We start from the raw sequence: 24,871 nt of genomic DNA, 5'->3' as shown, positions 1-24,871 counted from the left end.
AAAACTGCCCACAGTGTCTAAAGCCATCCCCCCACCTAAGATTTGGTCATTTGTGTGCAAAATTTTCACGTTATGTGCAAAAAAAAGTACTGCAATATAACTGAATGATCATTCCTATCTCTAAAATAACCATCCATGTGAGATTTGCAAATGAAATGTGGCTGTAGTTCTCCAGATGCCTGCGCTATATAATTTCATTTTCTAACAAATTATTCCTAATTGGCATTCTGAAAGTGCTGAATGAGGGGTTAAAGACCACTGAGTGGTAAAACAGCTTAGAAAAGACCAACATACAGTATAAGCAGAGGAATTAACTCTCGAGATACTCGATTAGCACACATTAACCTTTTTTTTTTTTTTAAATGTTGTCCTGTAGCTGCCGTGGTCAGCAAGCGTTTTATTTGGGCTTCTGCGTTTTTCTCATTACAAGATCTTTTGCCTTCATTTTCAATGTGTTTTCATAAACCCTTTGTAATTTTCTACATTTTGCCTTTTATGTCCTTGAAAAGTTTTTGATTCCTTTAGAACAAAGTGCCACATCTCATTTGCATGCATCTCAATGGGTGCTTAATGGAGATGCTATTTAAAGGCAGGAGTTTTGGAGTTTAATCCAATTATCTTCTGCAGGAAATGTTACCCTAAGGAAAGTTTAGCATAAAGAGAAATTGTTTTTCTTTCACTCTATTTCAACGTATTAAACAGATTTGCAGTTTTAGACCAGTATATACATCTATTATCTTTGCAAGGTAAAAAAAATATTAAAGAAGAAATTAACAAACTGGGGTGTGAAGTAATATGGCTCACGTATATGACAGAAAGCACATTTAAGTTTGAATGTAATAAACTTCTGCAGATTTACAAAAATGACAGATGGCAGGCTTACATTTAATACTAAAATTTGAGTGTGAAACCAAAAGTAGTGAGCATATGGGAATTGATAAAGTGTGCCCGACAATACTGAAAGATGTGCAACAGCCATGTCTCATGAGACAACTTTTCCAATGATTTTTAGTCGTAGTCTTCATTTAACAATCTTAAGAGAGTTGAAGGCAGTTGGTGGTGTGCTCACATAACTTCTAGTCGCCTTGTCTGACATACCCAGCCACTCATTCCAACTAGTCTTCGACTTGCTCTGACAAAGTGTTTGATTTTGTTGTATGGGTGGGCTCTGCGCGTATGACAGTTGGCAGCCAATGAATGCTCATCCGGAACTACAATGCACATAATGAAGCAACGAGTAATAGGGAAAGTGGGTGTTTTGGACCTCACAAACAGAAGGGAAGCTCTTCTGTCAAATGTCTCATGTTTTACATACTACGACAGAATGGAGGAAAGACAAAAGGACAGAGATTGCATCTGAACTGTAGCTGTTAACCCCTTCTATAGCACCGACCTCATCAGGTGACACACTATTGGCTGTCAGAGAAAGGGGTTGGAAGGTCACAACACAGATGCTAAATTATACACGCCTAGAGATTTTCAGTGATGTAAACTGACACCATCTAGCGACAAGATCAGTGACTGCAGTTGTCAACCCTGATTAGATGTCACATAATGTCATTACACCTGAATGAAAAATGGCATCACCTGCCCTACTTAAATATTCACACTTCAGTTCCAGGGAATGGCTTACAACAATGTGCTGTTCCGACAACGTGTAACAGCTAAACTTTGGGGACACCAATCCACAGGGTTTAAGGTGGATACACCTGCCTAGGCGCTAACAATGTCTATGTGTAAAGCACCCTAAAGACAGGAATACAGACCCATGGTGCTCACATGCCTTTACCATGAGTAACAAAGTAAAAATTACATAACTCTTCTAGGGCAGTGGCAACCATGTATTAATTGGGATGGAGACTTTGTTAAGAAGTAAACTGAAGTGTGTAGCTCTGATTGACAGGTAGGCATTTCCCGTTTAAATCTTTAATGAATTGTAAAATTAATATGCTCATTACTTTTGGTATAACCCTTGTATTTATGCATGTGGCAAGAAGTTGAATTTCTTGAAAAAGCCTTGTAATATGCCTGTGTGATGAATAGGAGTATGGGACCGAGATAAAAGGTATTTTAAAAAGTAAAAACACAAAAAAAGAAATTGGGAATTGTGCACATAGTAAAGTAGCACGTCCTGATTACAGTGCAAGGCACCTTCAATATATATTTACAATATTACAAAAGTAAAGTGCATTTGCCATAAATGTGAATAAAACCCTGTCAAAACTGGGAAAAAAATCTGTGGCTAAGCAACAAAACATGAAAAGTGGATCTTTTATGACTTCTTAGCGTTTTTTTCACTTGGATACCTGAAAAGAAACAAGCTCACATGACCATTAATTACAAAAAAGGGCCATCTTACTTTATAAAATGGTCAGTGAGCCTCAGTGGCCTCTAACCTGCTTCAAAAGTAACCAGCCATACTAAGGCGAGGCAAAACCTCAGTGCTTTTTCAAGACCTGACCTGTGCTTCAGATAAATATAATACACTTCTTTTGGCAGAATTTTTTTCCTGACAGAGTTAGTTGGTCAGCTCTGCATTTCCAAACACGTCAGGCAGCTGTATGGGAACAGGCCACTTTTCCCAGTCTGCTCGTTGGTCCCCTGCAGCCAGCCATCCTGCCAGGACTTCTTCACTAATAGCACATCTCCCTCCTTGAGATCAAGTTCCATCTCACTTTGAGCTCCATGAGGTGCGACTGCCTTGTACCTGCAAAACCAAAACAGTAGTACTCATAAGCAACTACATGAATTTTAGTTCAAACGAGAAGTAATGGACTATCACAAAACAAACCTTAAGCAGCCAGACAAAATGTTACAATATACTGTAAATACTTAAGTTAGCAGTTTCAGCAGATGATGATACCTTGTGGTACACGTTATGGTGGACAGGAACGCCCCTGTGATGGAAGGACCGGGGGAGAGGGCATATTCAGGGCAATACTTCCCCTGGAACATGAGAGGGCAACCCCCCAGGGCTCACAGCAGGGCTACGGGTTTGGAGCTTAGAGGCTCAACCCTGCTAGACAGTTTTAGAGCCCTGGGTTGCACACCTGGAAGTCTTGGGACCACCGGGAGCACTTCTGGGTGCCCTATTAAAAGGGCCGCCTCACTCCATTCGAAGAGCCAGAGTTGGGAGGAGGTGGACAAAGCTTGCTTGGAGAGAACTGGAGGCGGCAGAGAAAGAAAGGAAGAAAGGACTGTGATTGTGCTTGTGTACTGTGCTCTGTAGTGGGGAGCAAAGGGAAAGGGGTTCCCCACAGGAATAAATGTGTGTGATGGACTTGAACCTGTGTCTGCCTGTCTGTGTTGGACAGGGTAGCTGGTACGCCCCCTTGTTGGTCCACAACGTGTAACCTTATGGTCTCCCATACTTGAATGGACATGAAGTGTGCATATCTACATTAACATACAAACTGGGTGGCCATTCTTAACAAACTGAGTACGGTAAGTGGGTGCTGCACAGTCTGTTTGAGAGTATGTGATGTGAGTGTCATTTGCAGCTCACATGCTATCCACAGAGCAAAGTGCAAATTGACTCAAAAATACGTAATCAGTATGTCTACACATAAAATGTATGAATCAGCATTAACCTAGAACAGCACTCATTTGTTGAAAAGCTCAGAATTTTCATCATGAAAGACTGTTACATTATCTAGGTTATAATCATTTTGTTCTTTACAAAAGAAAGGCTAGAAAAATATCAGTGAGACTGAGAATATCATCACAAGACATACAGGTATCTCTTGCCATTGTTGATGTCAAAATGTAAGAGTCTATCATTAGAAAGATGTTTCACAAATTAGATCTATATGGGAGATCTGCCAGCAGGAAACCTTTGCTCTTCAGAAAGAACATTAGGGCAAGACTAAAGTTTGCCCATAAACACTTAGGCAAAGCCAAGAACTTCAAGGGACAATGTGCTCTGGACAGATGATTCAAATATAGTTATTTGGCCATAGTACCAGAAGACATGTATGGTGAAAACCACAGGCACCATTTGAGCAGAAGAATCTGATACCAACTGTAAAGCTAGGCACTGGAAATGTTATGGTTTGGGTCTGCTTTGCTACATCAGGACCCAGGCAGCCGACCATCATAAAATCCTCTATCAATTCTTCATTGTACCAGAGGGTGGTTGAAGATTATGTAAGCCCTTTAATCAGAAGATCATACTTTGTAATTGAAAACTTTAACCTGGAACACCTCTCATTTGTGGTAAAGCTCAGAATGTTCACCATCAAAAATGTGTTGCATTTTCTGGATCAAAACCATTTTATTTTATTTTTACAAAAGGTAGAATTTAAAAGGCTAGAAAAATAATTAAAGTGAGAGCAAGACATATTAGAACAAAACTGGAAGCAATGTCAGGACAAAACCTGTCAAAATACTAAAAGCAATGGCTACCAAATTGATACAGGGATAGACTACTCAGACATACGATGTGTTTCCCATTCCTTATGTATGTCTTGATTAGGCGCATACTGTAATACAATAGTGATAAAAGCATGTGCTAGAAAAACATAGGAAAGTTTAGAGTTAAGCATTCCTTCCCTAGCAATTACTCTACTATAAGATTTGCTGAGCTGCTTGGCTTGCTACATGAGAGATGTTTGAGGTCAGCATTGGCCAAAGGTGTAAAAGCACGAGGTTCGTCCTGTGAGAGAATTGTCATGGGTAAAACACCGACTGATGAAAAAATTGAGAAGAAATGCAGGACCTGGTCAGAAATGGTTGAGGGACCAGAGGCCATTAATCTTCCACACCCCATGGGGTTAAAAAAAGCCAAAGGGAAGTGTGAAAGAGACATAAATACCAGGACAAATTGTCAGTTTTTATTCCACCCAAGCCATTGCAGCTAGAGACCCTGCTAACATGCTAGACCAACTTATTGCATAAAGAAAGAAGATCTTTCATCTGTGCACTAGACACTCATTGGGCCTCTAGCCTTCGACATATGGTGCTGCTAAACATACAGGTTGTATATTGGAGTAAAAGCCTCATTATTGCTTTGCTTCAGCTTTATGCACATTTTAGGTGTTAGGGACATTTACGATTAAGATTTATAGTGAGTGAATAAAAAGTTGTACCCACTAGCCTGCTTGATTAATGTCCACTCTGTTTACTGTCTGTATGTGATTGCTGTCAGTGAAGTCACAGTCTGACACCGGATTAACAGATAAATTAATAGAGGTTACACTAAAGATGTTATTAGGGGGGAGAGTGGGGTCCCTCTGTGACACTCCCACAAAAAAACACACATCTACAGGGAAAGATGAGCGTGAATTCAACAGTAAAACGTGGTGAAAAATGGCTTCAAAAAGTAACAGTGAATGAAACTGACTTTCTCTCCCTAGAAAAAAGGTCTTTCTTTTAACAGTGGTGAATGAGCGTGAGCTCTGTGGTATACAAGATCACATCACATGCACATGCATGTACTACAAGCCACTCCTTAGTGAACTGTGGGATTGTAGCAACCATACCACACAATGGGATGTCACTGGGCAATGTTAAAACCATAACAAAGATAAATAATAAAAAAAAAAAAATGAAGTGAGGAGGATCCAAACATTAACGGTCTCTAATTAAACTGTGACAGTCTCCAACTTTGAGAATTTTCCATCAGTTGTGTTATCCCTAATTACAATTCTGCATTTTGCCGAGTCACTTTTACTTTACTTTACGGTGTCATCCTCATTTCTTTCTTTACCCATCCCTTTTGCTTTCCGTCATGTGTTGTGTCATTATCCATTTATGAGTTATCCGCCATCTGTTGTCAGTCTGCTGTTTCAAGTGCTGCTACTCTTTCTAAATATCACTCTTTTAATGTGTTATTCAGATTTCTGAGCATTTCCCTTTTGCCATTTCATCCCAGCCGCAAGTGCTGCTACTTGCTGAGTCAACTCTATTTCTGAGTGTCTTTCTCTGTTTCAGTTTTAACTTTTCTCTGTATGTTTTGAATATCAAAAGTGTGTTGTGCCATCTCCAGCTTACAGAAATGGCTGTTATTTGTGTCATTCCCCATTTTGAGTATCTCTTGTTTGTTGGGTCATCCCTGCCTTTTGGTATGCTGCTGTTATTTGAGTATCTCTCTTTTACTGTATCATATCCAGTAGTAACTACAGTAATCCCTCCTCGATCGCGGGGGTTGCGTTCCAGAACCCCCCGCGAAAGGTGAAAATCCGCGAAGTAGAAACCATATGTTTATATGGTTATTTTTATATTGTCATGCTTGGGTCACAGATTTGCACGAAACACAGGAGGTTGTAGAGAGACAGGAACCTTATTCAAACACTGCAAACAAACATTTGTCTCTTTTTCAAAAGTTTAAACTGTGCTCCATAACAAGACAGATGACAGTTCCGTCTCACAATTAAAAGAATGCAAACATATCTTCCTCTTCAAAGGAGTGCGTGTCGGGAGCAGAGAATGTCAGAGACAGAGAGAGAAAAAAGCAAACAAAAATCAATAGGGCTTTTTGGCTTTTAAGTATGCGAAGCACCGCCGGACAAAGCAGCTGCAAGAAAGGAAGCAATGTAAAGGTAGTCTTTCAGCATTTTTTAGAGGAGCGTCCGTATCGTCTAGGGGTGCGAACAGCTCCCCTGCTCACACTCCCTCCGTCAGGAGCAGAGAATGTCAGAGAGAGTGAGAGAGACAGAGAAAAACAAACAATTAAAAATCAATACGTGCCGTTTGAGCTTTTAAGTATGCGAAGCACCGTGCGGGAAGCATGTCGCTTGACAAAGCAGCTGCACGGAAGGGAGCAATGTGAAGATAATCTTTCAGCATTTTTAGACGAGCGTCCGTATCGTCTAGGGGTGCGAACAACCCCCCTGCTCACACCCCCTCCGTCAGGAGCAGAGAATGTCAGAGCAAGAGAGAGAGAGAGAGAAAAGCAAACAATCAAAAATCAATACGTGCTGTTTGATCTTTTAAGTATGCGAAGCACAGTGCGGGAAGCATATTGCTTGACAAAGCAGCCACATGTAAGCCCAGCAATGAAGAGAGCAATGTGAAGGTAATCTTTCAGCGTTTTTTGAGGAGCGGCTGTATCTTCTAAGGGTGTGAACAGCCACCGTGCTCACAATATATTTGAGGAGTTTTATTTAATACGTAATACGCGCTCTGGTTAGGTAGCTTCTCAGCCATCTGCCAATAGCGTCCCTTGTATGAAATCAACTGGGCAAACCAACTGAGGAAGCATGTACCAGAAATTAAAAGACCCATTGTCCACAGAAATCCGCGAACCAGCAAAAAATCCGCGATATATACTTAAAAATGCTTACATATAAAATCTGCAATAGAGTGAAGCCGCGAAAGTCGAAGCGCGATATAGCGAGGGATTACTGTATTGACAATTTGTTGTGCCATTTCAGTTTCGAGTGTTAACATTTGTCAACACTACTTTAGTGTATTTCTTTTTTTATCGTGTTAGCTGTAATTCAGAGTATTGGCTATGTGTTTATAATTCCCAGTTTTATTTTATGGCCATGTCTCAAGGCCTCCTGTTTAGCCAGATGGCCATTTGAAAGAGCTGTATGTCTGGCACTACAACACAATCCTCCTATTCCCTTTCCCTGAAATTACAATTTGGCTGCAGTTATTGTCTCTGTATTCAGCAGTGGAGCAGTGCCAGAAAAGCCATAGCAGAAAAAGGTAAACAAGTTGTAGGAATGTGACATTACCGTCCAGGCATGAGCAATCCTGTGAAAAGCTTCTTAGTGGAGAAGTTCTGAGGGATCTGAAGTTGTTCATCTGAAGCAGAAAGGTCCAGGGAGTTGGTCTTCTTGTGCCGAGCCACCTTGCTGTCAGTGGCCACAGGGAAAGAACGTGCTCTGCTGTGGCATACCACTGACCCCTGATAGCCATGAACTTCCTGCGCTCCAATTCCGGTGTTGGTGTCCTCCAGCCATGGCTTTTGATGGCCATGTGGTAAAGGTTCTGAATTGTTTCTTTTTACATGAGGAGTACTGTGGGTCTGAAAGCGCACTGTCTTCATGGGCTGTAGGAAAGTCAAACCCCAGACCATAAATAAGTATCTACATCTATGAAACCATACACTTTACACAATGCTTTTTTAATTCAGTTCTTTAGAATCCATAACCTTATTCAAGCAAAACAAATGAAATTTTAAGAAAAATGTTACAGCAAAAGAACACACTGGTATGTTAAAAGAGTTGATCTGCAAGAGTGTTCACACTACTGTTATAGCAGGAAGTGTGGTCCGCTATTAGCCCTACACTCTTGCAGCCTGAACTCATTTCGTGTAGGATATCCATGGATAAATCCTGTTGGATGCAGTGACACTGTAGTCAAAACTTTCCAGTGGATTTTAAATTCACTGAAAGTGCCCCTGTGCAGTAATGGCATACATTAATAGGGCTGCCATGTGTTGAATAACACCATTGAGGTCTACATTCTCCCTGGTCATAACAAATCTCATATCACTAGCTGAAAGAGTTTGGACTCTTATGTTCTTAACCTGTACAACAAAAGATATTTCTTGTAACTGGTTACACGATTCTCTAAATTATGTGGCCAACAGGCTTGTCATGATACTGGAATTCCCAACATGGATAAAATATTTAAAAAAGAAGTTCAAATTATTTCATTTTTCCAAAATTTTATATACAGTATAACTATGTAAAGATATCTAGATTCTTTTTGAGGGAGTGCACTTATTACACTTCCAAGAAATCAAGAAAATACCAAAAGAACAGTAGGAGAGTTTTCTGTAAAAATGTACAATAATTTAAACATTTTACTTTAATGAAAGTAATATTTTCCTGGAGGTAGTAAATATATCAGAGTCTTATGCTTTACTATAAAGGTGTATTGTGTGTTGTTTGACCCTGTTCAAAGTATTTTTCTTATAGCCTATAAATTGCAACTATCTAAGGTTACCACTAAACTTCACATAATGGACAAATTTCTTCCAATAGCAACTCTAACACAGAAATATTTTCTAATTGACAATGACTGCTTCCACCAAATGCAATTATTTGAAACAATAACCAATAATGTTTTGCACAGAAGCAACAAGACGTTAAAAAGGCTGGCACTGGCCTTGTGTACTTCCACATTAACTCATACCGCCCTCATGTAAGCCTTCTCCTTATGTATGTGTTGTGCACTCTAGGGTCAAATGTAAACACAGTGACAGAAAAAATTGCAACAAAACTATTTAAATCAACAGCCTTTGTAGTGAAAGACTCCATGGTGCATTCAGTTATTGAGTCATATTCATGCCTATGCCATTACTGGATGTGTTACAGTTGCTTCAGGTTAGCTTAGAACAGGGGTGGGCAATGTTGGTCCTGAAGAGCCGCAGTGGCTGCAGGTTTTTGTTCCAGCCCAGTTTCTTAATGAGAAGTCAATTACTGCTGATGAAGCACTTATTGATAAAGTGACATTTTAATGCTTCGTTTTAGTGGTCTCGCTTGTTAAGGTTCTCCACCCTTAATTGCTTATTTCAATCTTAAACTGCTACATTCAGTGTTTTAATAGCTCCTTATTAGCAATAAGATGTAAATGACAAAGCAGCCAGCAGTTCTCCAGATTGCTTTTTTCCCCAATTACATCTGTGTGTGTTCATCATGCACTGTTTGATTTAATAAAAAAAACGGAAAATTATGCGTTTTAGGCTTCAAATCATTTGGATGATATCCTTGGAAAGGAAAAAAAATCTACATATAAGAGCTTTACATTGTGCAGACTAATAAGCCATAAAATTAAATAAGGTCTGAGACTGGCAAGGATTGGTTTCTAATTAAGTAACTGGGTTGGAATGAAAACCTGTAGCCAATGCGGCTCTCCAGGATCGACATAGCCCACCCCGGCTTAGAACATCAGAAATGGCTGCTGGACCAGTGCCACATATTTTACATCAATATACTTTACTGAGACATCTTTTGCAATTTTATAACTATGTTGAAATTAGTGTTGTCCCCAACCCCCTGGAATTCGTTATAGAGGTCTGAGTGTTATCCTTTGGTACTTAGTTGTCACACCACTTTTTAAAATTAGTGCAGCTCTGAAGCATGTTTTGCATGCTGGTGTCATTAGGTCTGTCATACTGGAAGTATTTCCATACAGCTTTTCTGACGAATTTATCATTTTTAAATTGGTTGCTGACTTTGAATAGCAGTATGGTGAGTGAGAGGAGACAAGGCTGCTGTTTGATGTGGGAAGCAGTTTGTGTGAATGGTAGCCTTTGATTACCTACTCATCGTGAAAACATAGAGCAAAGAGGACAGCATATTTGATATGGACAAGGACAGACACAATGGAAGATGTTCTTCTATTCACAGTGCCCCATTCTACAATCTCAAATGCATGAGAACTACAAAAATAAACTGAGGTACAGTCGGGTTCAAAACTTATCCTTAACTCACCAGCTGACCTTGAGTTCTTATCCTGCATTTTTCTCAAATGAACAAAGTATATGTTTTAGGGGTAAACTTTATCTCAGAAGTAAGTCTGAAATACCAGGAACGGATCCTGTGTGCAGAGACAAGCACATTCTAGAAAATGCTCAGCAAAAGCCAATTTTATTCTATGAAGTATCTTTCAACAGGTAAACCCCATGTTGAATTGATTTACTTGACTGTTATAGTATGACTGTTTAGTTTCTTTTTCCTTTACAATGAGTGCATGAGCAGGTTACATTATTTGCACTGGGAGGCAAGAGTCAGGGGTCAGAACTGAACATTTGCTGTTTACAGTATAAACCTTGGCCAAAAAGTAATTTCCTCTAACAATGTCTATATTAAATAAGTGAAATGTTGAGATAGCTACTCTACTTGCACAGACAAAGTCTCCTAACTCTTCTCATATTCCTGATCCGTCTAGAAGGGTATGCTAGTATTAATGTTTGTATCACACCCAAAAACTGACAGTTGAGAAGGGCAAATTACCTGTGCTTATTTTCTTCCTGGCAATCACTTTGATTTATATGAAGCCTCAGTGTGACTTGCATGTGTGCAAAACTTTTACAAATGAGCAGCACTCACCTTTTCCAAATAATTTTTGGTAGCATCCGGCTTAACAAGAATAGACTGAGGAGTGACAGGTGACTTGGCGATAGGCTCACTTCCAGCTGGTTCTCTTTTCTCCACTGGCATCATGTTGCCACTAGGTGGGGATATTCTTCCAGGATTTCTCAGTCCCGTCTTTGTCAGATTACCCGGGTAGTTCTGCCACACTAGAGTAGTGACAGGCGCTGAGGCAGCATTTAAAGGACGAGGCACAGTAAGGGTGGGGTCTGAAAGCTGGGCTCGCATCATAGCAGATGTAGCTGGACGGAGTGTGGTGTTCGCATAAACAGAAGACCCTAAAAAAAGAGGTAATGATTATTATTTCAGTGTAACATATACAGCACACACCAATAAATGAAATCAGCCTACATATTACAAGTGATGTTCTTGTGAAAGAGAATGGACATAGAAGCTCCAATTCATTTTTTCCAAAGAACAGACAGAAGCTTTAAGACGCATATCAAGGGAATGGGCATAAACTACAAGAATATATTAAGGTGACATGTTCACTTAAGTTGTGTACTTAACTAACAAAAATGAACTGAGGATTTGTGCTTGTTGAAGAAGGATGCCGAATATTGCAAATTAGCTTGAGGGAAGGATTTACTTTAGTGATTCATGGGCTAATGTAACTAAAGTGAGGGAATAGGTTTGGTCTAGCGGACTGTTGACTAATTAGTGTATTAATTTCAGTGAATTATGTAGTGATAGAACTGCACAAGGGATTTGTAATGGAAACGAGCAGGGATGATGGATCAGATCAAAGTAACATTACCTAAAGCTAAGGCAGGCAACCCCAGTTACATGAAGACACACAATAGGTTAGTGTTGGAGCGATACTAAAATTCTGATTTTGGTATCGATACCACCTCTTAGACCTCAATACTGGTAACAAAAATACCACATGTAGCCGGAATGCAGATCGCACCATAAAGCATGCACATGGTGAGCGACTCAAACACATTTATACTTGTTGCGACCTGTTGATATTCTCCTAGTCTGCAGATTGCGGCTCCCTTAATATTCTCCTCCTTCTTGACTTCAGTGCAGCATTTGACACTGTTAATCATGAAATCCTCCTGTCACGCCTTTCTGCTGTAGGCATCTCTGGCTTAGCCCTTCAATGGCTCACATCATATCTTTTGAATAAGCAACAGTTTGTCACACTCGGCCGATATAAATCCTCCACCTCACCTGTGTCGAATGGTGTCCCTCAGGATTCAGCCCTTGGGCCATTACTTTTTCTACTTTATATCCTTCCTTTGGGTCAGATTATTCACAGACATGGCCTTAACTTCCACTGCTATGCAGACAATATACAGTTATATCTTAGTACAGACTCCCCTACAGATTCACCTCCCAGCACACTCACTGACTGCATCACTGATCTTAAGCTATGGGTGGAAAATAACTTTCTCAAACTTAATGCCAATAAAACTGAAGTGTTACTGGTAGGTCCAAAATCCCAACTTTCTAAGGCATCCAATTTCTCTATTTCAGTTGATGGTACTCTTATCAAACCTGCTCCTGTTGTGGTGTTTTGTTTGATTCATCACTTAACTTTGAGCTACATATTAGGTCTCTTTCCAAAATTTAATTCTATCATCTCCGTAACATTGCCTGCCTCTGTCCATTTCTGTCCTTTGAATGATTCTCAAACTCTGGTTCATTGTTTCATAATGTCTTGTATTGATTACTGTAATTCCCTCTTCATTGGCCTCCATGCAAAATCTATACAGAAGCTACAGTATATTCAGAACTCCGCAGCTAGAGTCCTCACCCACACAAAGCGTTTTGTTCACATCTCCCCTGTTCTCTCCCAGCTTCACTGGTTACCGGCTCCATCAAGGATTAAATTCAAGATTCTGCTTCTCACATTCAAAGCCCTACATAACCTTGCCCCCCCCCACCTCACTCAACTACTAGCTCCTTACACTCCTTGTCGCTCTCTCAGGTCCTCGAGCAGTAATCTCCTTACTGCCCCACGCACTACTCTCCACCTTGGGAGGCAGGTCCTTCAGTGCTATAGCCCCTCAACTCTGGAACTCTCTTCCTCCAGTCTCTCCGAGATTGTTCCTCTTTCTGCACCTTTAAATCTCAACTGAAAGCTTTCCTTTTCTACGAACTTTTGTCATCTATGTAATTTTTTTTTACTCTGTATGTAAATTGACATTGGGTTTGTGAAAGGTGCTCAATAAATGTAACTTATTATTATTATTTTGTAGTCAATAAGTGACAGTGTTTGGTCAGTGTCGCATAGCTAATAATGTCACATAGAGGATGTGAGACGCTGCTGATGAAAGAAGCTATTAGTCTCTTTAACGGGAAGAAAAGGAGAATGTGGAGTGTCAGACCAATTGACCAAAAGTGGTAAATGAAGGGTGCATGTAATATTGTTATGTGTGCGGGACCTGCCTGATTAGCAGATGCATTCCAAATTTTTTAGCATGCCTTTGTAACTGGATCCTGGATTTCCTGACTGAGAGACCTCAGTCAGTCAGGATTGGAAACAACATCTCCAGAACCACCACACCGAGTACTGGAGCCCCTCAAGGCTGTGTGCTCAGTTCATTACTGTTCACACTGCTGACTCACTACTGTGCATCAACACACAGTTCTAATCATATCATAAAATCCGCAGATGACATGACTGTGGTGGGTCTCATCAGAAACAACAATGAGTCAGCATACAGAGAGGAAGTGCAGCGGTTAATGGACTGGTGTAAAGCCAATAACCTGTCTCTGAATGTAGACAAAACAAAGGAGATGATTGTTCACTTTAGGAAGACGAACAGTGACCATCTGCCACTGAACATTGATGGCTCAACTGTGGAGGTCATCAATAGCACCAAATTTCTGGGTGTCCACCTGGCAGAGAATCTCACCTGGTCCCACAACACCAGCTCTTTAGCCAAGAAAGCTCAGCAGCGGCTCTACTTCCTGTGTAGGCTGAGGAAAGCCCATCTTCCACCAGCTATTCTAACAACATTCTACAGAGGAACCAGAGAGAGCATCCTGACCAACTGCATCACTGTCTGGTTTGGAAATTGCACTGTCAGGGATCGCAATGCCCTACAACATATAGTGAAAACAGCTGAGAAGATCATTGGTGTCTCTCTTCCCTCCATCATGGACATTTACACCACACGCATTGTGAGTGATCCAACACACCCTTCACATTCACTGTTTACACTCCTGCCATTGGGAAAAAGGTACTGAAGTATTCGGACCCTCACCAGCAGAATGTGTAACAGTTTCTTCCCCCAAGCAGTCAGACTCCTGAACACTCATGGACCAGTCTGATATCTGATATATGTGTTCTGTTCTGCAGTATTGCACTTTTGCACATTTGACTCATGCACCTTGTTATATATTATGTGTCTTTATGTTATGTGTCGTGGATTCTTCGTTGTTCTGTGTTTTATGTAGCACTATGGTCCTGGAGGAACGTTGTTTCATTTCACTGTATGCTGTACTACTGTATATGGATGAAATGTAATGCAATGTAACCAGCCTCTTCTTGAAATTCACCATTTTGATACACGGCATGTAGTCTGAAAAATTTCCATGCACAAAGCACAGTTAAAAAAAAAGTGTGCACCTCTAAACCTGACATCATTCTCATCACACGGCCCTTGTGCCCCATCGCGGACGCGTTACGTATAAACTAGTCTTACTCCCTCCCACACCATGAAGCTGCGTTGTTCCCCATGCATGCTCACCTTGCTGCACAATGGTGCACCTGCCTTGTACACTATGGCAGGCCATTTTAACATTTAACACATTTTCCCTGATATCAGCGTATTGGTTTTAAATTTGATATGAACCTTTAAAAATTTGATATTGAGTTTTTGAAATTTGATATCAACATCCTCAAACTTGATATCAAATTTCAAAAGCTCGAAGTAATTCAAATGATTCGAGCTATATTTAATGTTGTAATCAAACAGCAGACAGCCTACATGGAATTCTGATCACGCTTAGAAATGACAGAGCATGAGGTGCTTGAAAACTACCATTTACTTCCCGCACCAAAATTAACGAAATGCTAGTACCATACCGTTTTAAAAATTTTATTTAATGTGCAGCTCTACAGTAGGCACACTTTTCCCATTCCAATTCACTTCAGAATTGGAGGCAAATCTTTCATATGATCAAAACTTCTCAATTCATTTCATAGGCCCAACTCTGTACTTGAAGCTTCAGAAATTCCCAATAATCCTACTCTTTTATGATGTTTAGTATGCAGAAAAATGAAAGCAGGAACAAAACATGTACATAAATTATATGTTCCATTTTCCAATAATTACAGTAACTGGATTCTAATTGAGAAATGGTGTGGAATGAAAACCCACAGCTACTCAAATGTCTAATACCAGGGTTTCCTAGCCTTAGAATCCATGGTATTGACTTGAAGGACTCGATTCAGTTGTTTTGGATATCAGTTAATACAAATATCAGTGTAATGTAATGGCTAAGATGTTGGACTTAAGCCACAAGGCCATCAGTTCATTCTCCTTCTTTGACTCACTTAGTGATTCTGAGTAAGTTACCCTTGCCCATGAGCAAGGCCCTTAACCCAAAAAACTGCTCTATGGGTGCCGTGACCCAAAAACAATTTCCTCTCATGGAGTAATAATTAAAAACTAGTAATTAAAAACACACACAGACACATATATATATACCCTGTATTCCAAACCTACCAACCATGGACAGGTTTAGATCATAGACTGTGAATTGCTGTAATGGAGGTGAGGAAGGTGGATTTGGTTCAGAGGTGCATCTACTGTCCACCACTGTAATAAAGGTAAGGGGGAAATTTAGGACATAGGAATACAGAGCAACAAGCACTGCTACAGTGGAGTGACAATTTTGGTTCATATGCTGGAATGGAGCTAAGACTTTAGGTTTAATTCAGAAGAAGCAGTAAAAATTAGATGTTGGTATAGTAGTGTGCTGAAACTATTGGGGAGGGGGGGACTAAACTGTTTATTAAACAAAAAACATTGTAAAAAATAATTTAAAAGAATACCACAGCACAAAAACAAATTCCCAAGTAAAGTCAGTTGCAAGATGCATAATGAAAAAAAAAATCAGGCAGACAATTAAAAACAGTATAAAATTCAGACACTCTAAAAATGATTTAAAAACTGAAAAGATAGCACACAAATTAAAAAGGGCAATACAATTCCTAACACGCGGAATTTAGCCAGAATTTTGTCTTCAAAGTTTGAGTTTGTACCTTTTTGAAGGGTAGTAAAGCCGTGCTTCACGGGGACTCTTCCTAGGGTTCCTGACTGCTGCGTCATCACTCTTGCCACCCCTGTTGTTGTCAAGGGGGCTGACATGCTAACAGAAAGTGGGTGCACAGCAGGCCTTGTCGTCCCTTCTGTATGGGTTCTGTCCAGTGTGGTTATAGGGGTTTGTGGCCTGACAGATAATGATCTTTTTCCGAGCTGTGGTGTAGCAGGCAAAGGTTCCACAACAGAAGGAGACCTTCTGTTTCATACCAAGGTAATGAAGAGAGGACAAAAAAAAATTAATACAGACAAAACTTTTCCATTTCTTGGTCACAATAAAACACATGAGGTATTTAGTTTAGGTATTACAAAAATACATTTATTACTGACTTACTATTATGTAACAAGACCGTAGCAAACACTTCTTTTGGTGGTAGTAACACAAAGCCTCAATTAAGTATTTATTCATCTCTGCAATATGGGAAACTAAAATGTTTTCAGTTGGGAATAGTCTGAGGAGGCTTAAATGAAACCAATTTTTCTTGATATTGAATATTTAAGTAGAAGACCTGTGAATCCTTCATAATAATGAATTTTTACCAGCATGTCAATAAGCGGATGCTTTGTAAATGTTAATAAGATCAAAAGAAGCCTTTGTTAAGGTCTTGTTACATAAGAGTAAATGAGTAATAAAGGCATTTCTGCAATTTCTAAACTAATGTGTTACCAAAGATATGTATCTTTCATGAATTGTTCCAGTGTGTTTCACTGCGAAACTGCTGCCAATAACAGTTCTTTTTGTACATCTGAAACATCCTTCTTGAAAGTGCTGCCAAGCACAGACTACATATCTAAAATAACACTGTGCTGATTTTAGTCATTATGAGGGTGTGATGACATCAAAATTGATTATGCCCAAAAAAAAAATCTTTACTTCTGAATGCAATTTACCCAAAAGTAAACTCCTTAGTTTTGCATAACCTTAATCCTGTGCCAGCCCTTCATTGCAGCATGGCTTGAGGTCAGTGCTGGAGATATAATTTTACTGAAAACTATCATTACCTGCTCCAGAAGAACTAAAAAAACAAAAAACGGGAAAACCAGAAGTCTCAACCACAACAAAAGCAAGTCAAAGCCTTAAATGCCTACATTTTTAACTTTTCTGAGATAGCCTTCCCTCTAGAAACAAAATACTGACAACAAACAAGTATTCCTACAACTACTAAGGCTACAGAGACCTCACATTGTGACAACCATCATACAGCAAAAGTGTGACTACAGGAAAAAAAGGAAGCTCAGGTGCTCAAAAAATTTCTGCCGTTGCTTTTTATGTCAAGTTCTATCAATCTATTGTATATTTTGCTCTTTAGACTTGAATGTAGTTTTTGTGTAAACCTGTTAATATATCTGAATGTTAAGATTACACAAGTAATATCCCATTTTTTGTCTTATTATTTATTATTTTTATTGTTATTTCCGTGATGTCTGTTTACCATTTTGTGTGTTTGTTTTTCAGGGGTTGCTGCCATTTTGTGCTTCAAGATTTCATGGACCCCAGCATTTTATCTATTCAGTCACTATGAAGTTGTGATTTGTATGTGCCAAGTAACCTGTGACATCATGGTGGTCATTCTGTATGAGACAGCTGCTTGCATTGAAACGCATTTAAACTTTTGTTCTAAAATAAAGGAAAGGTTCAGTGAAAAACTATTTTCTTTTTGAGCAATCTTCAGATAAGAGTTTTTTAAATTTTGGTTTCAAATCAGTTTTGTGTATAATTTTGCATTTACTTAGCTTTCTCTTTTATAATGACGCATAACCTCTTAATTGGAGTTGTTCTCAACTTTAGCTTACCTAAATATTTGTAAAATCTCTGCCACTAGATAAATAAATTTAATTTAATTTAATCTATCTAAAAGTAAATGAATAGTTCATATAATCAAAATATATTTTAGAATAATAAATGCAAAATAATAGTGCATATCAACTTCTAAACATTGCCAGATCCTGACAGCAGCAAACTGAAATGATCTTCAGTAGACATTACTGTACACACTCAAATGGGTGTGTGGTTGGCACTGCTTGTCACATCACATCAGTAAAGCAGACAGCAATTTGAAAAGACATAGAAAGCATAAGGGTGCATCCTGAATGAGCAAATACAGTAAAAACCACAGAAAACAGAAGTACAAAGAAGACCTAATGTGAACTGCTAGCTGTCCATATTCACATTAGTACACTGCATCATGATGTAAAATTAGCTCTTATCTTTTCCCATTTATTTTTACAATTGTCTCCTTTTGTCTTATATGTACTTTGATGCCCATAGCCTCACCTAGTGATGATATCTTTCCAATTGCCATGTATAGCTTGTTGGCACATGTCTACAGTATGTGTCATGATCTTTTATATACTGTGCATGAAAAGTACAGCAAAACTTTGCCTTGGTCAGGCAAAAGAAATGGTCTGTTTTCCTGAATAATTGTTTGTTTTTGAAAAATGAAAAGAAAAGCAATTTTTCTTTTGTGGGAATTTTGGAGAAAACCTATAAGAATGGACTCCACCAGAGACTACTGAAGTGTAGTCAGGCCTTTGAATCAGGGAAAAAAAATATTCTTAGTAAGTGTTGGTTCTTAACATCTTTTGTTACTCCTTTCTTTCACTAGCAAAGTGTATTTAGCTTCTTGAAGACATCTAGTACCACCTCTGATACTTAACACCACCTTACTCTACAAGCGCATCAGAAAAATACTTTAGAAAAAAGAAGTCTACACTTAAAATATATGGCCAAATGTCTGTGGACACCTGGCCATCACCCCTGTGTAAGCTTGTTGGAAATTTTATTCGAGAACCATGGCCATTAAAATGGAGTTAAATGTCATTGCAGAAGGATCAGTCATCATTTAGTTGTGTATTTTAATGCCAATATGATGCTTTTTCCTACTGTATGAGTACTGTGTTGTTATCAAAAACTCTGATTTTTAAACATTAAGACAACATACCGTGGTTCATTTTATTTAATATTATTTGTGTTTTGTGGTTTCAAGTGTGGTAATATTGCTTCATTGTCATTTTATTGGTAATTTTGAAACTTTTCCTGTAAAATAAGTAAAAAAAGCATTTTTCTATTAACTGATATTTTTCAGCACAAGTTTTGGATACAAACGTCAGCAGAAAGCAACCAAAGGGCCATTTATATAGGAGGTTTGTAACTATTCTGTTCTCCTTTAATATATGATTTGTTTATATATATCACTCTACAGTGGTCCCTTGTTATTTAGTTGTAATCCATTCATAAAAACAGGCCAGAAAAACAAAAAAAAGATATCAAAAAACCGCCTAGAGTTAGTGCTGGGCGAAAACCATTTTTTATTTTTGTTATATGGATTTTTCTTATACCGCAACACTAGTTTAAATTGCCTAAACAACATTCGGAACGTGGCGCAGCGGGAAACTGTTTAAGGGGGACCTTTTTCACTGCTACACCGCTAAACACATGCAATGGAGTACATACATTAGTGGAGGTGTTGCGCGGAGGCTCTTCTTCACTGCTACACCGCTAAACAAGCATACAACTGAGTACATGTGTTAGTGGGGGTATTGTGTGGTGAAAATGGACAGAGAACACTCTGAAACTGAAGCTGTAGCAGACGATAAAGTTGAACATGAAGACACAGAAGAACTTTTGCTGGAAAAAGGAGTCACGTCTGTTGTCTGGAGATATTTTGGATTTAAAAGGTCGGATGTGGACCATTATGTTCAAATGTGTGAATACTGTTTCTATACTACTGGATAATACTGCAAGCCAAGTTGTATTTTTTTCAATACAGTACTGTGTAATGTACCTGGGTTCTGTGTAATAGTGCGACGACATGTTGACTTTATTCTCGACATTTCCACTTTAATCTCGATGCTTATGACAAGAATAAAGTCGACATTTCTAATTTATTCTCGCCGTTTGTCGAGATTAAAGTCAACATGTTGACTTTATTCTCATAATTTGTTTTTAAAGTAGAACATCGTAAACTAAACTTCATCTTAAAATGAGTATTAATTTACTAGATTTTCTCAAACCCCATCATAAGTCATGTAGTACATTAAATGCTTTGTGTTGTGTTCCCGGGGCCATGTTAATCGCTATGTGCTTCTTAAACTGACTTCCTCTTGCACTAAGAGGAGGTGCAGACAGCACACAGAATACATTAATTTCATGATATTCCTGCTCCCTGAACATTTAGAATGCTAAGATAAATACTTGATATAATTTTCATGATGAAATGCATTAAAGCATGCATTAATCATGTGGGGGCACGGTGGTGTGGAGGTTGCACTGCTGCCTTGCAGCAATGGGGTCCTGGGAGTTCCCTGCTTTAAATATGCATGTTTTTCTGGTGGGTTTACTCGGCGTGCTTCAGTTTCCTTTCAAAGTCATGTAGGATGGCAGGTTTTGTTATGCTATATTAACCCTACTAGTGTATGTATTGCTCGTATTCACCCTGCGATGTGCTGGCACCACGTTCAGGATTTCCTCCTGCCTTGCACACAATGCTTGCTGGGATGGGCGCAACCCTGAATAGATGGCATAATTAAACATGTATAACGAAGATTTATTTTTGAAGTTCTGAATACTCCGTGGTCTAAGTTAATAACTAGTTTTAATTTCACAAGGACGTTTATCGTGTGGCGACTGGCTATGTGGAGAAAGAAAAAGGAAGGATAGGAACTGGGGGTTTAATACGTCAGAAAGAGACGGAACGCATGCAATAAAGAAAGCCCGCTCTGAAGAACATCCGTTGAATTCTGTGTTCGTGTCTTCGACCACCAGATCACAAACCCAACATTTACACAATATTTAAGTTAAACCTGTGCGATACCCATTCAAACATCCAGTTTTTTGGAGCCTCATCACACCTGCCATAAAGTTCTCTACACTGAACATACACCTGGGGACCTTTTACTGTGAAGGAGCAGCACTACCACCACACTACCGTGCGTGTTTAATACCTGCTTTAATGCATTTCATCATGAAAAATTATCTTAGCATTCTACATTTTCAGAGAGCAGGAATATCATGAAGTGAATGTATTCTGTGCGGTGATCGCTGCCTCTTTGTGCAAAAAGAAGTCAGTTTAAGAAGAGCGTAGCAATTAACAACTGGGTAGGGGAACACTTAACAAAGCATTTAATGTGCTACATAACTAATGACGGGGCTTGAGAAAATCTAGTGAATTAAACATTAATTTTAGGAAGAAGTTTAGTTTACGACATTCTACTTTAATGACAAAATAAACTACGACAATAAAGTGGAAATGTTGACTTTAATCTCGACATATAGGTTTTTTTTTCTTCACCGTGGCCCTGATACGCTTCCATAGGGCTATACCAAAAATAGCATTATAAATGCAAGTTGCAGTTTTATTATTTATGTATATAGCTTAGCTTGAAGCAAGGTCTATATTAATGCAGTTTGCCTGAATGATGGTTCAGTTGGTCATCACCAAGTTGCACTTGTTTTATTTTATTTTATTTTAATTTGGTGAATACTGTGTAATTCACCTGGGCTTGAAGTCTTGGAAGTAATAGTATTATTACAGGAAGTTGCACTATTATTTATTTTATTGTTATTATTTATTAGTTTAAATATGCAGTTTAATGATGGTAAAGTTGTTTAAAAAGTCACTTTAACGTGTCAGTGGACAGAGATTGTTAACATTAACAAAGTGTAGTTGGTTTACAAAAAATATATACTATTTATTTCCTTTTCTAAGACATGTTCAGTGCAATACAACTTTTGACAAGCACCTCTGGATATTTTACTAAGTCTAAATGCCTCTTTGGATGGTTGAAAATATGTTGTCAAAATTTTAGTTCAAGTTGTTTGCAAACATTGTTCAATAAAAAGGTTCTATATTTTGACTGCATCTGTCATGCAATGTAATTCCTTCTCTTCAATAGTGCCACCCCCTTGAAAACTATCACTTTATGGGGCCATGCAAACCTGTATTAATACTTGTGTGCACATTAAAATGTTTTTTTGTACAATATACAATTCTCATGACAGTGGAATAGGTTATTCTTAGCCAGTAATTGCAGTGGAAAATGTGGTTAACATCCACTCATGCATGGGAAAAAAATATTGTCCAATACTATGAAACCGGTATAATTTTGAAAAATACCGTGATATAGAATTTTAGTCATACCGCCCAGCGCTACCTAGAGTATATAGAAATGAACCCTTGATAAAACACCAATTACCTGACTAAGAAACTGCTAACAGGGTCAACTAATAGGAATGTTTCTGCACACTAGCCTATATTCAGGATATGAGACAGAAACCATGTCTTTACTGCTTGCCTGTCAGGCTGACCAACATAGTGGATACGTCTCACAGAAAAATGAAATCCGTCTAGAAAAAAAAAATCGACTACCTTTTTAATGCTGGTGACTTCAAACAAGGAATCAAGTGTCTACTAGGCATGTTCCGTTCTTAGACATTACAAGCTGGACCTGCACTATTCAAATTTTAATGACTTTAAATAAACCTTTAGTACAATCTGAGCAGGTCTGACCTCATCTTACTTCCACATACATGCCTGTTATTGATAGCAGCACCTCTTTGTTATCCAAGCCATTAGTTTTTATGTGTGTTGTTTGTTTTTGTTATTTATAAAATTATTTTTGGGGAGCTTCTGTAAATGTTTAAATTTCCCCTCGGTGACAAATCTAATCCAATTGTTTTCACCTTTTTTGTAGCTATTTTCAAGATTATACATATTTGTACTTATACAGTAAATGCAGCCTCTGCACAATTGAGTTATACCAAACAAAGGCATAAGATTAGAAAGAGGCACCAAAAGAAGTACGCTTGCATATACCCAAGCACACTTGAACGGCACCATTTTCAAAATATTTTCAGGGGGTTGCTGGATTAAATGTACCTTATAGTAAAAAATAGTCTGGATAACAAGTTTGTGGTTTAAAAAACCAAGAACTATTAACAGGGAAACATTAGGTAAAAGGGATGACAGTACATATATTTGAGAACATAAAACAAAATTAGTTTGTAAATAACAGTATGAAGAAAGGCAAACATTTGCCAAAGTAAAAGCAATGGCAAAACAGTGCCAGCATCCCAAAAGCTTTTCTACTATGCAAACCCATTATACCATGCTATTTTCAACCCAGAATGTCCTTTGCATGAGAAGGCTTATTTCTTTTTTTATTTGACATCATTAATAATGAATTAGTTATGGAAGGCAAATCCCACCAGTGCTAGTGGCTTCGTTAGGAAAAAAAAAAACTGGCATTATATCAATTTGTTTCTTTCTAGAAGGGAAAGTTGACTTATTTCTTACTCTGCTGATAAGAGACTGGAACAGGAAAAATTGTTCTACATTATAACCAATCAAAACGGCTATTTCAAAGGCTTCTTGCATATGACTTACATGAATGATTTCTGAGAAAAGCCAAGCAAAATGACACCTTTTATTGGCTAACTAGAAAGATTACAATATGCAAGCTTTCGAGGCAACTCAGGCCCCTTCTTCAGGCAAGATGTAATCATTTCTGTAATGCAATCTTTGGCAAACAAGATTCAAAACTGTAATATGTAAAATATTCATGTAACCAGTTCTTTATTTTTCCATCCATTAATTGAAAATGCAGACCATTATTTCCCAATCTCTGTCCTATCCTGGAGGTATAGTGTTCAGTGGATTACACTAAGGTTGTGTTAGGCTAAGGTGCTGAACTGTAATTCTTAAATTCAACTCATTTCCAATCCCCAAAACATGTCACTTAGCCTGACTGTGCTCCAATTTTTAAAAACATATGTTGTCCTGCATCATGATCTGCAATAAAGGCTTTAGCCAGATTTATAGATAAATTACCTGAGGACTGGAGTGACGTAATTTCCAGGCAGGATTCCCCCTTTGCCTGTACGTAATGATAGCCCCCTTAGCCAACCCTCTTGGTGTTTCCCATAAATGCCAATCATCTCTCCTTTTTGAAGCTCCAGCTCTTCAGGCCGCTGGGGGACATACGGGTACAAGACAGTACAACTAAAATTCACAAAGAATGAGAATTATGTTAGAAACAATGACTGATATACTGTCCATCCTTAGCCTTAAAGGGTCTTGGGGGAGCACAGGCTGAACAACTTGATGTCAAGACTTGTTATTCTTGCCTCCAAAAGACAAAGATATCATCGTTATAATAACAGAACGTTCATGACCACAATATAACAAATACTGATTGTTATGTTTGATATGGAATGGCAGTATGATACATCAACTTTTACATGTTTATCTTGGATTGGCACTAAAGATGGCATGGTGTTACAGTGCCTAATAATGCTGCTTTTTGTCTGTGTTTACTTTTGCACATTCTCCATGTTTCTGCATGGGTTTCCTTTGAGTGATTTGGTTTTCATTATATATTCAAGGACACAAAGGTTAGGATCATTTGAAAGCTAGGATGATGCAGAGTGAATGTGGGTATGTATGAGAATATGTGATGGACTAGTTTCTTGAAATATTCTTGATTTCTGGCATGAGCCTAATGCTGTTTGGATAACTCCTGCTTCCTGCCAGAGTTTAT

At 38.6% G+C, this 24,871-nt stretch overlaps 1 protein-coding gene across 1 annotated transcript in view; it reads right to left on the bottom strand.

The window, feature by feature from the left end:
- Positions 1 to 363: 363 nt before the first annotated feature.
- The window catches only part of sh3rf2 (SH3 domain containing ring finger 2), a 145,554-nt gene continuing 121,046 nt past the window's right edge, over positions 364 to 24,871 (bottom strand). Inside the window, exons 6-10 of the mRNA XM_028812783.2 lie at positions 24,163 to 24,333; positions 16,276 to 16,532; positions 11,010 to 11,329; positions 7,683 to 7,999; positions 364 to 2,707 (exon numbers count right to left, since the gene is read on the bottom strand). Coding sequence (XP_028668616.2) covers positions 2,527 to 2,707; positions 7,683 to 7,999; positions 11,010 to 11,329; positions 16,276 to 16,532; positions 24,163 to 24,333 — 1,246 coding nt within the window. The 3' untranslated portion in view covers positions 364 to 2,526. The remainder of the gene's footprint in view (positions 2,708 to 7,682; positions 8,000 to 11,009; positions 11,330 to 16,275; positions 16,533 to 24,162; positions 24,334 to 24,871) is intronic.

This window comes from Erpetoichthys calabaricus, chromosome 11 (assembly GCF_900747795.2).
Source record: "Erpetoichthys calabaricus chromosome 11, fErpCal1.3, whole genome shotgun sequence".
In the NCBI taxonomy this organism is placed as follows: Eukaryota; Metazoa; Chordata; class Cladistia; order Polypteriformes; family Polypteridae; genus Erpetoichthys; species Erpetoichthys calabaricus.
The sequence above is the reverse complement of the archived record's forward strand: the minus strand, read 5'-3'. Positions and strand labels throughout refer to the sequence as shown.